A 12500-nucleotide genomic window follows, 5' to 3' on the forward strand; every position below is an offset into this window, starting at 1 on the left:
CCATGACACGATGGCAGAACCCATGACACGATGGCAGAACCCATGACACGATGGCAGAACCCATGACACGATGGCAGAACCCATGACACGATGGCAGAACCCATGACACGATGGCAGAACCCATGACACGATGGCAGAACCCATGACACGATGGCAGAACCCATGACACGATGGCAGAACTGGAGGGATATGAAGAGTCGTGTTTGACACGTCTACAGATCCCCCCCCCCCCCCCCTGTCTCTTTTTTTCTATTTTCGTTTTGTAACCTTTAACCTTTGACGAGAGAAAGGAGATGTTGGTTCATTACTGGAATGACAAAACAAGACTGTTGACGCTGCAGGGACTCTGTCGAATCAATGGACGCGTTCATCGTCTTGTCTCAACAAGCCAAATTAAAGGACATCATTCTGCACCATTAGATACAGAGACATCCATGACAAATGCATGTATAATATATATATATATATGATTTGTTTTAAATGTTTAATTGAATTACCGGTAGTTACTTATTATTTTTAACTAGGACATTTACATGCCCTTATACATTAAAACCCATTTTCATAATATGCTATAGATAGATTTACATAATGTCAAAGTGTCCGTTTACAAAACACTGGATCAATAAGAGATCCTAGCTTTTTCAGCTGGATTAAACCGGTCGGTCTTTGTCATTGGAAAGAGCAGGTGTTCTTAATGTTTTGTACACTCAGTGTTTATTTAGTGTAGAAGAAGTCTGGGCAGTACACATAATTATGCACCTTCACTGCCGTTATGGAGATACTGTAATCCTTAATTGGATTTCGCCAACGTCTGAGCTGCTCTAAGAGATAATCAAAATGTTATTGTTTTGTAATATATTGTGCAATACTTGTAACTTGTTTTGCGGTCCAGTGTAGCTCAGTTAGAAGAGCATAGTGCTTGCAACACCAGGGGTTCTGGGTTCGATTCCCACAGGGGACCAGTATGAACGTGTCTGCACTCACTAACTGTAAATCACTCTGGATGAGAGGTTCTGCTAAATAACTAAGATGTAAATGTAAAATGTTTGGAGATTGAATCCAAGCCAGCCCAGATGGAATCCCTCCTCTTCCTGTCAGGATTTTTATCATGAAGATTCTGTTTCTCTTATTTAAGCTGTTTCAGTGAAAAGACATGATTTATATTTTACACATTTAAAGATTTGTCAAGCCTGGCCATCTGCATAGTGGGGTAGATGAGGTCAGTACAACATAGTGGGGTAGATGAGGTCAGTACAACATAGTGGGGTAGATGAGGTCAGTACAACATAGTGGGGTAGATGAGGTCAGTACAACATAGTGGGGTAGATGAGGTCAGTACAACATAGTGGGGTAGATGAGGTCAGTACAACATAGTGGGGTAGATGAGGTCAGTACAACATAGTGGGGTAGATGAGGTCAGTACAACATAGTGGGGTAGATGAGGTCAGTACAACATAGTGGGGTAGATGAGGTCAGTACAACATAGTGGGGTAGATGAGGTCAGTACAACATAGTGGGGTAGATGAGGTCAGTACAACATAGTGGGGTAGATGAGGTCAGTACAACATAGTGGGGTAGATGAGGTCAGTACAACATAGTGGGGTAGATGAGGTCAGTACAACATAGTGGGGTAGATGAGGTCAGTACAACATAGTGGGGTAGATGAGGTCAGTACAACATAGTGGGGTAGATGAGGTCAGTACAACATAGTGGGGTAGATGAGGTCAGTACAACATAGTGGGGTAGATGAGGTCAGTACAACATAGTGGGGTAGATGAGGTCAGTACAACATAGTGGGGTAGATGAGGTCAGTACAACATAGTGGGGTAGATGAGGTCAGTACAACATAGTGGGGTAGATGAGGTCAGTACAACATAGTGGGGTAGATGAGGTCAGTACAACATAGTGGGGTAGATGAGGTCAGTACAACATAGTGGGGTAGATGAGGTCAGTACAACATAGTGGGGTAGATGAGGTCAGTACAACATAGTGGGGTAGATGAGGTCAGTACAACATAGTGGGGTAGATGAGGTCAGTACAACATAGTGGGGTAGATGAGGTCAGTACAACATAGTGGGGTAGATGAGGTCAGTACAACATAGTGGGGTAGATGAGGTCAGTACAACATAGTGGGGTAGATGAGGTCAGTACAACATAGTGGGGTAGATGAGGTCAGTACAACATAGTGGGGTAGATGAGGTCAGTACAACATAGTGGGGTAGATGAGGTCAGTACAACATAGTGGGGTAGATGAGGTCAGTACAACATAGTGGGGTAGATGAGGTCAGTACAACATAGTGTGGGGTAGATGAGGTCAGTACAAGACACTTCTTTATCCCATGATGCATTTGATGTTATGGTATTGACATTGTTACAGTGTTATGGTATTGACATTGTAACAGTGTTATGGTATTGACGTTGTAACAGTGTTATGGTATTGACGTTGTAACAGTGTTATGGTATTGACGTTGTAACAGTGTTATGGTATTGACGTTGTAACAGTGTTATGGTATTGACGTTGTAACAGTGTTATGGTATTGACATTGTTACAGTGTTATGGTATTGACATTGTTACAGTGTTATGGTATTGACGTTGTTACAGTGTTATGGTATTGACGTTGTTACAGTGTTATGGTATTGACATTGTTACAGTGTTATGGTATTGACGTTGTTACAGTGTTATGGTCTTGACATTGTTTTAATGTTACTTGATGAGGGGAGGAAAAAAACAATTGCATCCATTTTAGAATAAGGCTGTAATGTAACACAAGGTGGAAAAATCATGGGGTTTGAAAACTTTCCGAATGCCACTGTATGTTGCTAAATCAGGTGTTATATACATTGAGTGTACAAAACATTAAGAACACCTGCTCTTTCCATGACAGACTGACCAGGTGAATCCAGGTGAAAGATATGATCCCTTATTGACGTCACTTGTTAAATCCACTTCAATCAGTGTAGATGAAGGGGAGGAGACCAGGTTAACGATGAAGGGGAGGAGACGGGTTAAAGAAGGGTTTATAAGCCCTGAGACAATTGAGACATGGATTGTGTATGTTTGCCATTCAGAGGGTGAATGGGCAAGACAAAATATTTAAACGTCTTTGAACGTGCTTTGGTAGTAGGTGCCAGGCGCACCGGTTAATGTCAAGAACTGCAAAGCTGCTGGGTTTTTCACGATCAACAGTTTCCTGTGTGTTTCAAGAATGGTCCACCACCCAAAGGACATCCAGCCAACTTGACACAAAAGTGGGACGCATTGGAGCCAACATGGGCTAGCATCCCTGTGGAACACTTTCAACACCTTGTAGAGTCCATGCTCCGACGAATTGAAGCTCTTTTGAGGGCAAAAGGGGGTGCAAATCAATATTAGGAAGGTGTTCCTAATGTTTTGTACACTCAGTGGGAATGTGTTAAATCTGGTGGTCATGCACGGCTTTGTTAGTGGCTCTAGCAAAACAAGGTTGTGGGTTCAATTCCCACAGGAACCACATGTACATTGTAAACATGTGTCCTCTCCCCTGACTGTGTCTCAGAGCATTAAGGTGAGCTGGCAGCCCCCTCCTCCCAACAGCCAGAACGGGTTCATCACCGGCTACAAGCTCCGACACCGGAAGACCGGCCGACGAGGAGACCAGGAGGCCATCGAACCTAACAACTTCTGGTACCTGTTCACAGGTGAGTCTCCTGGTACCTGTTCACAGGTGAGTCTCCTGATACCTGTTCACAGGTGAGTCTCCTGATACCTGTTCACAGGTGAGTCTCCTGGTACCTGTTCACAGGTGAGTCTCCTGGTACCTGTTCACAGGTGAGTCTCCTGATACCTGTTCACAGGTGAGTCTCCTGGTACCCGTTCACAGGTGAGTCTCCTGATACCTGTTCACATGTGAGTCTCCTGGTACCTGTTCACAGGTGAGTCTCCTGGTACCTGTTCACAGGTGAGTCTCCTGATACCTGTTCACAGATGAGTCTCCTGGTACCCGTTCACAGGTGAGTCTCCTGGTACCCGTTCACAGGTGAGTCTCCTGGTACCTGTTCACAGGTGAGTCTCCTGGTACCTGTTCACAGGTGAGTCTCCTGGTACCTGTTCACAGGTGAGTCTCCTGGTACCTGTTCACAGGTGAGTCTCCTGATACCTGTTCACAGGTGAGTCTCCTGATACCTGTTCACAGGTGAGTCTCCTGGTACCTGTTCACAGGTGAGTCTCCTGATACCTGTTCACAGGTGAGTCTCCTGATACCTGTTCACAGGTGAGTCTCCTGGTACCTGTTCACAGGTGAGTCTCCTGATACTTGTTTACAGGTGAGTCTCCTGATACCTGTTCACAGGTGAGTCTCCTGGTACCTGTTCACAGGTGAGTCTCCTGATACTTGTTTACAGGTGAGTCTCCTGATACCTGTTCACAGGTGAGTCTCCTGGTACCTGTTCACAGGTGAGTCTCCTGATACTTGTTTACAGGTGAGTCTCCTGATACTTGTTTACAGGTGAGACGTATGGTACAGTGCCTGGGGAAAGTATTCATTTCCCTTGACTTATTCCACATTTTGTTGTGTTGGACTGAATTCAAAATGGATTCATAATAACCATAATGACAAAGTAAAAACATGTTTTTTTTACATTTTAAATGTTTTCCAAATGTGAATGAAATATCTCATTTACATAAGTAGTCAATACATGTTAGAAGCACCTTTGGCAGTGATTACAGCTGGGAGTCTTTCTGGGTAAATCTCTAAGAGTGATTACAGCTGGGAGTCTTTCTGGGTAAATCTCCAAGAGTGATTACAGCTCTGAGTCTTTCTGGGTAAATCTCTAAGAGTGATTACAGCTGTGAGTCTTTCTGGGTAAATCTCTAAGAGTGATTACAGCTGTGAGTCTTTCTGGGTAAATCTCCAAGAGTGATTACAGCTCTGAGTCTTTCTGGGTAAGTCTCTAAGAGTGATTACAGCTGGGAGTCTTTCTGGGTAAGTCTCTAAGAGTGATTACAGCTGTGAGTCGTTCTGGGTAAATCTCCAAGAGTGATTACAGCTGGGAGTCTTTCTGGGTAAGTCTCTAAGAGCGATTACAGCTGTGAGTCTTTCTGGGTAAGTCTCTAAGAGTGATTACAGCTGTGAGTCTTTCTGGGTAAATCTCTAAGAGTGATTACAGCTGGGAGTCTTTCTGGGTAAGTCTCTAAGAGTGATTACAGCTGTGAGTCTTTCTGGGTAAGTCTCTAAGAGCGATTACAGCTGGGAGTCTTTCTGGGTAAGTCTCTAAGAGCGATTACAGCTGTGAGTCTTTCTGGGTAAGTCTCTAAGAGCGATTACAGCTGTGAGTCGTTCTGGGTAAATCTCTAAGAGTGATTACAGCTCTGAGTCTTTCTGGGTAAGTCTCTAAGAGCGATTACAGCTGTGAGTCTTTCTGGGTAAGTCTCTAAGAGCGATTACAGCTCTGAGTCTTTCTGGGTAAGTCTCTAAGAGCGATTACAGCTGGGAGTCTTTCTGGGTAAATCTCTAAGAGTGATTACAGCTGTGAGTCTTTCTGGGTAAATCTCTAAGAGTGATTACAGCTGTGAGTCTTTCTGGGTAAATCTCTAAGAGTGATTACAGCTGTGAGTCTTTCTGGGTAAATCTCTAAGAGTGATTACAGCTGTGAGTCTTTCTGGGTAAATCTCTAAGAGCTTTTCACACCTGTGGTCTCATTGATCAATATTGCGTAGATACTATTCTAGAATACTACTTACAAACGGAATTTAGAATGTTTGTACGCAATAAAAAAGTGATATATCAAACAATCCTACTATGCCTGTACAGGTAGGAGATTGTATTTTACCAGGTAAGTTGACTGAGGACACATTCTCATTTACAGCAACGACCTGGGGAATAGTTACAGGGGAGAGGAGGAGGAGGGGGGGGGGGTGAATGAGCCAATTGTAAACTGGGGATGATTAGGTGACCATGATGGTATGAGAGCCAGATTGGGAATGTAGCCAGTACACCAGGGTTAACACCCCTACTCTTACGATAAGTGCCATGGGATCTTTAATGACCTCAGAGAGTCAGGACACCCGTTTAACATCCCGTCCGAAAGACGACACCCTACACAGGGCAGTGTCCCCAATCACTGCCCTGGGATTTGAAATATGTTTTAGACCAGAGGAAAGAGTGCCTTCTACTGGTCCTCCAACACCACTTCCAGCAGCATCTGGTCTCCCATCCAGGGACTGACCAGGACCAACCCTTCTTAGCTTCAGAAGCAAGCCAGCAGTGGGATGCAGGACGGGATGCTGCTGAGATAAATACAAAACGATAATAAATACCAATTGTTCTCAGCCTCAGTTCTCATGCAACGACCTTGGCCTTTTGCATTTTGAGACATTCCCAAAATTAAAACCCATATATGGTCACAATCCTCCATTTTAAAGCCTGTGTTGGAACACAACGCCGTACCATGGAATAGCCGACAACGGCGCAACAGGAAACTAAAAATATTACAAAAATAAAAACTTGTCTGAGACTGAAATTGAGGTTGAGTGCAATCAAAATGTTTTATTTACTGAGACGGTCAGGGTGGACAGTAAGCAGCGATACTATGCCATAGAAAACCTAGGTGAGTTCTCTAGGGGTAGTACTGTATGCTGAACATGGTCTGCTTAGGGGTAGTACTGTATACTGAACATGGTACCAGTCTGGTTAGGGGTAGTACTGTATACTGAACATGGTACCAGTCTGGTTAGGGGTAGTACTGCATACTGAACATGGTCTGCTTAGGGGTAGTACTGCATACTGAACATGGCCTGGTTAGGGGTAGTACTTCATACTGAACATGGCCTGGTTAGGGGTAGTACTGTATACTGAACATGGTACCAGTCTGGTTAGGGGTAGTACTGCATACTGAACATGGTCTGCTTAGGGGTAGTACTGTATACTGAACATGGTCTGCTTAGGGGTAGTACTGTATACTGAACATGGCCTGGTTAGGGGTAGTACTTCATACTGAACATGGCCTGGTTAGGGGTAGTACTGCATACTGAACATGGTCTGCTTAGGGGTAGTACTGTATACTGAACATGGCCTGGTTAGGGGTAGTACTTCATACTGAACATGGTACCAGTCTGGTTAGGGGTAGTACTGTATAAAGAGATTAACCATTGGGACAATTCAAGTTGCTTTTAACAGTGGAACAATTACTTCAAATGAGAGGTTAACGCTCACCAATAAGTCATCCATTCTCAACCGCTCCTTCCTCGGAGGGGGTGTCGGCCAACAACACATAACCTATCACCTGCACGTTAAGAGAGGAAGCTTTTTTCTGTTCACAGGGTTGAACTCGTTTTATGGATGGTGTTTCTATGGCGATGTGGTGGGTCATCTATTGCTCTGTTCGTAGGTTGCTTGGGAACTCATTAATGGCAAAGAAACCCCTCTTGACTTCAACCTTGTTGTGTGATGGTGAATGGAAATTGTGTGTTAAAGTTTGTTTTGCTGAGGATTGCAATCCAAAACATTGGCTCATCGAGGAATGTGAGATGCCGATCGGGCCAGCTCCCGCTGAAAAGTGTCCTGAGGGTGGATGTATACAGTGCCTTGCGAAAGTATTCGGCCCCCTTGAACTTTGCGACCTTTTGCCACATTTCAGGCATCAAACATAAAGATATAAAACTGTATTTTTTTGTGAAGAATCAACAACAAGTGATTCCAAGAACACAGGATGAGATGTTACTATCCTTTGTGCAAGCACTTCCAAGAGTTAATGAACAGTGAGCCTGGTGAAATTTGGGGAGCGCATCATCAGTAGTGTACCTTTGGTTCCTAGGGTGTTTCGGCCTTTCACACTATACACCCTCCCCAAAGGCGGCCAGCGATAGGGTGATCAATCCTACGCTTGCGTCCCATTCCCAATTAGTCATAGGAGTTGCCTTGTTGATGATAGCCAACATCCCATGGGACTATGCATGGCAGGGGCATCCTCCTCCCTGAGTCAAGCATTGTTGACCGCATACCTCCTGGCCCTCTCACTTCGGGGCCCAGCTGGGGTCTTTCCTCTTCATCCAGAGCCACTGACTGCTGCCTTCTGCCGCCTCCGATACAGCTTTGATTGCCGAACGCTGGCTCTGGCCCTTAATTCCAAGGTCTCTAAGCAGTCTGGTTGTAGATGTTGCCACAAAACCTCTGCAGCCCACCTCCACTGGTCGGACTTCTGTGTTCCAGCCATGATGCCGTGCTTCGGCAGCTAGATCGGCATAGCGCAGATGCTTTCGCTCATAAGCCTCATCTACTGAGTCCTCCCAGGGTACTGTGAGCTCAATGATGAAGACCTTCTTGAGTGAACGGGACCAGAGCACCATGTTAGGTCTTAGGGTGGTGGTCGCGATCTCCGGAGGAAACACAAGTTGCCGGCCAATGTCAGCTAGCATTTTCCAGTCGCGGGCCAAGCGCAGCTGGTCTCGCTCTAATGGTGTCGAGCCGCGCTTCGGTGGTTTAGCCCCTTCGCGGACAAAGTTTGTCCGTAAGGGGTGTGATGCTGCTGGGGGTGGTAGGGAGTTGGTGGCAGCTCGCTTGTCCTCCAGGGCGGACGCAAGGTTTTTAAGGACTTGGTTGTGACGCCAAGTGTAGCGTCCTTGAGTGAGGCTTGTTTTACACCCTGTGAGAATGTGCCTGAGGTTGGCTGGCATGGAACAGAGGGCACAGTCCGGATCTTCACCATACCATTGGTGAAGATTAACTGGTGTTGGAAGGACGTCATATGTTGCTCTGATGGAGAAGCTCAACCGCCTCGCTTCCATGGCCCACAGATCCTTCCAGCTTATCTTCCTCTTCTCCACACTGTCCCATCGAGTCCACTGTCCCTGTTTGGAAAGAGAGACTGCCTTGGCCCACCTTGCAGCCTCCTCCTGATGGCGTACTTCCTGCACTACCATCTTCCGCCGCTCTGGTGCAGTGGCCTTACTCCAAGCAGCACGGCTAGTTAGCCCAAGGCCTCCTCTCCCTTGCTGAACATGACCCACAATGTCAGCATGTCTGAGGGCTGCTGTTGCCTCCTGGACTGCTTTTCCTGGCCTCCATTTGCGCCCAGTTGCCAAGGTCGGCGCGTTGTTGCTCACCACTGGGTCTCGAGATTCATTCAGTGTCATCTGGAGCCTGGTTTTTGAACACTTGAATTCCTCTGTTAGACTGGTGAGGGGCAGCTTGAGGACACCATCTCCATAGAGGCCTATGGTGGTAAGGCATCGTGGAACTCCGAGCCACTTCTTTAAGTAGCCTGTGACTCCTCTTTCCATCTTCTCCACTGTTGAGATTGGAACCTCATACACTGCTAAGGGCCACAACACCCGGGGTAGGAGACCAAACTGCAGACACCAGGCCTTTAACTTTCCAGGTAGCTGGGTGTTGTCGATGGACTGTAGGCTACTACTGATGTCTTTGCGCAGCTGTTGCACCTGGTCTTTGTCCTTCAGGCTTGCATCATACCACCTTCCAAGGCTTTTTACCGGCTGCTCAGACACTGTTGGGATTTGGTCATCTCCGATGAAGAATTTCAGGTCAGAGAGTACTCCCTTCACAATCGAGATGCTGCGTGACTTGGATGGTTTAATCTTCATACGGGCCCAGCTGATGTTCTCCTCGAGTTTTCTGAGCAGTCTCCTGGTGCATGGGACAGTGGTGGTCAATGTTGTAATGTCGTCCATGTAGGCTCTGAGTGGAGGGAGGCGGAAACCAGAGTCGACCCGCTGTCCACCAGCAACCCATTTTGAGGATCTGATGATAACCTCCATTGCCATTATGAATGCCAACGGAGAAATGGTACATCCCGCCATTATACCTACATTCAGGCACTGCCATGAGGTGGTGAACTCTGAGGTGGTAAAGCAGAACTGCAGATCCTGGAAGTACGACTTCACCAGGGTTGTGATGGTGTCCGGTATGTGGAAAAATCTGAAGGCAGACCACAGGAGTTCATGGGGCACAGAGCCAAATGCATTGGCGAGGTCAAGAAAGACTACATGGAGGTCCCTTTTTTCCACCTTGGCCATTTGGATCTGGTGCCAGATCATGCTGGAATGTTCCAAGCAGCCAGAGAACCCTGATATTCCTGCCTTCTGTACAGATGTATCGACGTACGCATTCCTTTGCAGGTACTCGGCCATCCTCTGGGCAATGACCCTAAAGAAGATTTTACCCTCGACATTCAGTAAGGAGATTGGGCGGAATTGGCTGATGTTCACTGCATCCTTCTCCTTAGGGATCAGGACCCCGCCTGCCCTACGCCACACTTTGGGTATTATCTTATTTTTCCAAGCTGTTCTCATAAGCCTCCAGAGGAACCTCAGGACGTCTGGTGCGTTCTTATACACTTTGTACGGGACTCCATTTGGCCCCGGGGCTGATGCTGTTCTTGCCCGTCGAACTGTGTTTTCCACCTCTTTCCATGTCGGAGGGCTGGTCTCAATATGATGTTCCGGGGGTTCAATGGGTGGGATATCTGATGGGATGGCCAGATGTTCATGTCGCTTTGAGTCAAAGTTTGTTGTTCTCAGGTGCTCCTCTAGGTCTTTCTTTGTTGTTTTTAGAGCTCCACTTTTTTCCTTCGTGAAGAGACTTTTAAGGAACTTGAAGGGATCTTTATAGAATCGAGTTCTAGTTTGTTCTTTCTTCCTTCTGCATTTCCGTAGGTTCTCTGCTCTGCGGAGGGATGCCAACCGGGTTTTGATATCAGCCTGAAGTGCCTCTATGCCCTCCTTTTCCACTTCCGAGGCCTTCTTCCACTGTTTCTTAAGCTGTCGCCTTTCTTGAACGAGGCGCTTGATTTCTTGTTGCCTCCTGGAAACTGGTGGGGTTGGAACCTTTCTCCCGCCTTTTGCCTCTTCCACTCCAAATCTTTCTGTCCCGTACTCATAGATAATGTCCCCCATCCTCTCCAACTTCTTCTCCACTGTGCCTCGAAGTTTCTCGAGGGTCAAGGTAAGGTCAGTATTCACTGTTTCCCACAACTTCTTGTCACTGGCGCCAGGCCACTTCACATACGGCCTGTGCCCTGGTAGTCTCCTCTCGACTGCAGGTCTGGGAGGCTCGGTGAGTTCCACTCCTGTTGTTGGTTCCACCTCAGTTGTTACTTCGGTGCTTGAGTTTACGTCCTCCATGACAGTGGTGCTGATGCACTGCAAACTATGGTTTGCGTCCAGTTGCTGTGCTTCATTAGACTGATTTGATCGCTTTCGCAGAAAGTAATCAATGCGAGGCCTCTGTCTCTCTTTACCCAAACACCCCTTCTTCCCCTGGTGGATCCTCAACCCATGGTGTGATGTAACTTTCCTCCAACCACAGACACATACCTGCATCTGTTTGTGGCCCGCTGTTGCAGCAGAACTTGTGACAGTTGCTGTGGTGTTCTCTTGTGCTGTGCTCTCATTACTCGTAGTCGTTTCCGGTCCAGTCGTTACCATGTTGTCAGCCGATGAGTGGGACACAATCATGAAGTGGAACGACATTTATTGGATATTTCAAACTTTTTTAACAAATCAAAAACTGAAAAATTGAGCGTGCAAAATTATTCAGCCCCCTTAAGTTAATACTTTGTAGCGCCACCTTTTGCTGCGATTACAGCTGTAAGTCGCTTGGGGTATGTCTCTATCAGTTTTGCACATCGAGAGACTGACATTTTTTCCCATTCCTCCTTGCAAAACAGCTCGAGCTCAGTGAGGTTGGATGGAGAGCATTTGTGAACAGCAGTTTTCAGTTCTTTCCACAGATTCTCGATTGGATTCAGGTCTGGACTTTGACTTGGCCATTCTAACACCTGGATATGTTTATTTTTGAACCATTCCATTGTAGATTTTGCTTTATGTTTTGGATCATTGTCTTGTTGGAAGACAAATCTCCGTCCCAGTCTCAGGTCTTTTGCAGACTCCATCAGGTTTTCTTCCAGAATGGTCCTGTATTTGGCTCCATCCATCTTCCCATCAATTTTAACCATCTTCCCTGTCCCTGCTGAAGAAAAGCAGGCCCAAACCATGATGCTGCCACCACCATGTTTGACAGTGGGGATGGTGTGTTCAAGGTGATGAGCTGTGTTGCTTTTACGCCAAACATAACGTCTTGCATTGTTGCCAAAAAGTTCAATTTTGGTTTCATCTGACCAGAGCACCTTCTTCCACATGTTTGGTGTGTCTCCCAGGTGGCTTGTGGCAATCTTTAAACGACACTTTTTATGGATATCTTTAAGAAATGGCTTTCTTCTTTCCACTCTTCCATAAAGGCCAGATTTGTGCAATATACGACTGATTGTTGTCCTATGGACAGAGTCTACCACTTCAGCTGTAGATCTCTGCAGTTCATCCAGAGTGATCATGGGCCTCTTGGCTGCATCTCTGATCAGTCTTCTCCTTGTATGAGCTGAAAGTTTAGAGGGACGGCCAGGTCTTGGTAGATTTGCAGTGGTCTGATACTCCTTCCATTTCAATATTATCGCTTGCACAGTGCTCCTTGGGATGTTTAAAGATTGGGAAATCTTTTTGTATCCAAATC

General features: G+C 46.2%; 1 protein-coding gene across 1 annotated transcript in view; it reads left to right on the forward strand.

The window, feature by feature from the left end:
• The window catches only part of dcc (DCC netrin 1 receptor), a 600603-nt gene that overhangs the window by 454823 nt on the left and 133280 nt on the right, over window positions 1-12500 (forward strand). Inside the window, exon 13 of the mRNA XM_036936778.1 lies at window positions 3537-3678. Within this exon, the coding sequence (XP_036792673.1) occupies window positions 3537-3678 (142 nt within the window). The remainder of the gene's footprint in view (window positions 1-3536; window positions 3679-12500) is intronic.

The sequence above is a fragment of the Oncorhynchus mykiss genome, chromosome 12 (genome assembly GCF_013265735.2).
Source record: "Oncorhynchus mykiss isolate Arlee chromosome 12, USDA_OmykA_1.1, whole genome shotgun sequence".
Taxonomy (NCBI): Eukaryota; Metazoa; Chordata; class Actinopteri; order Salmoniformes; family Salmonidae; genus Oncorhynchus; species Oncorhynchus mykiss.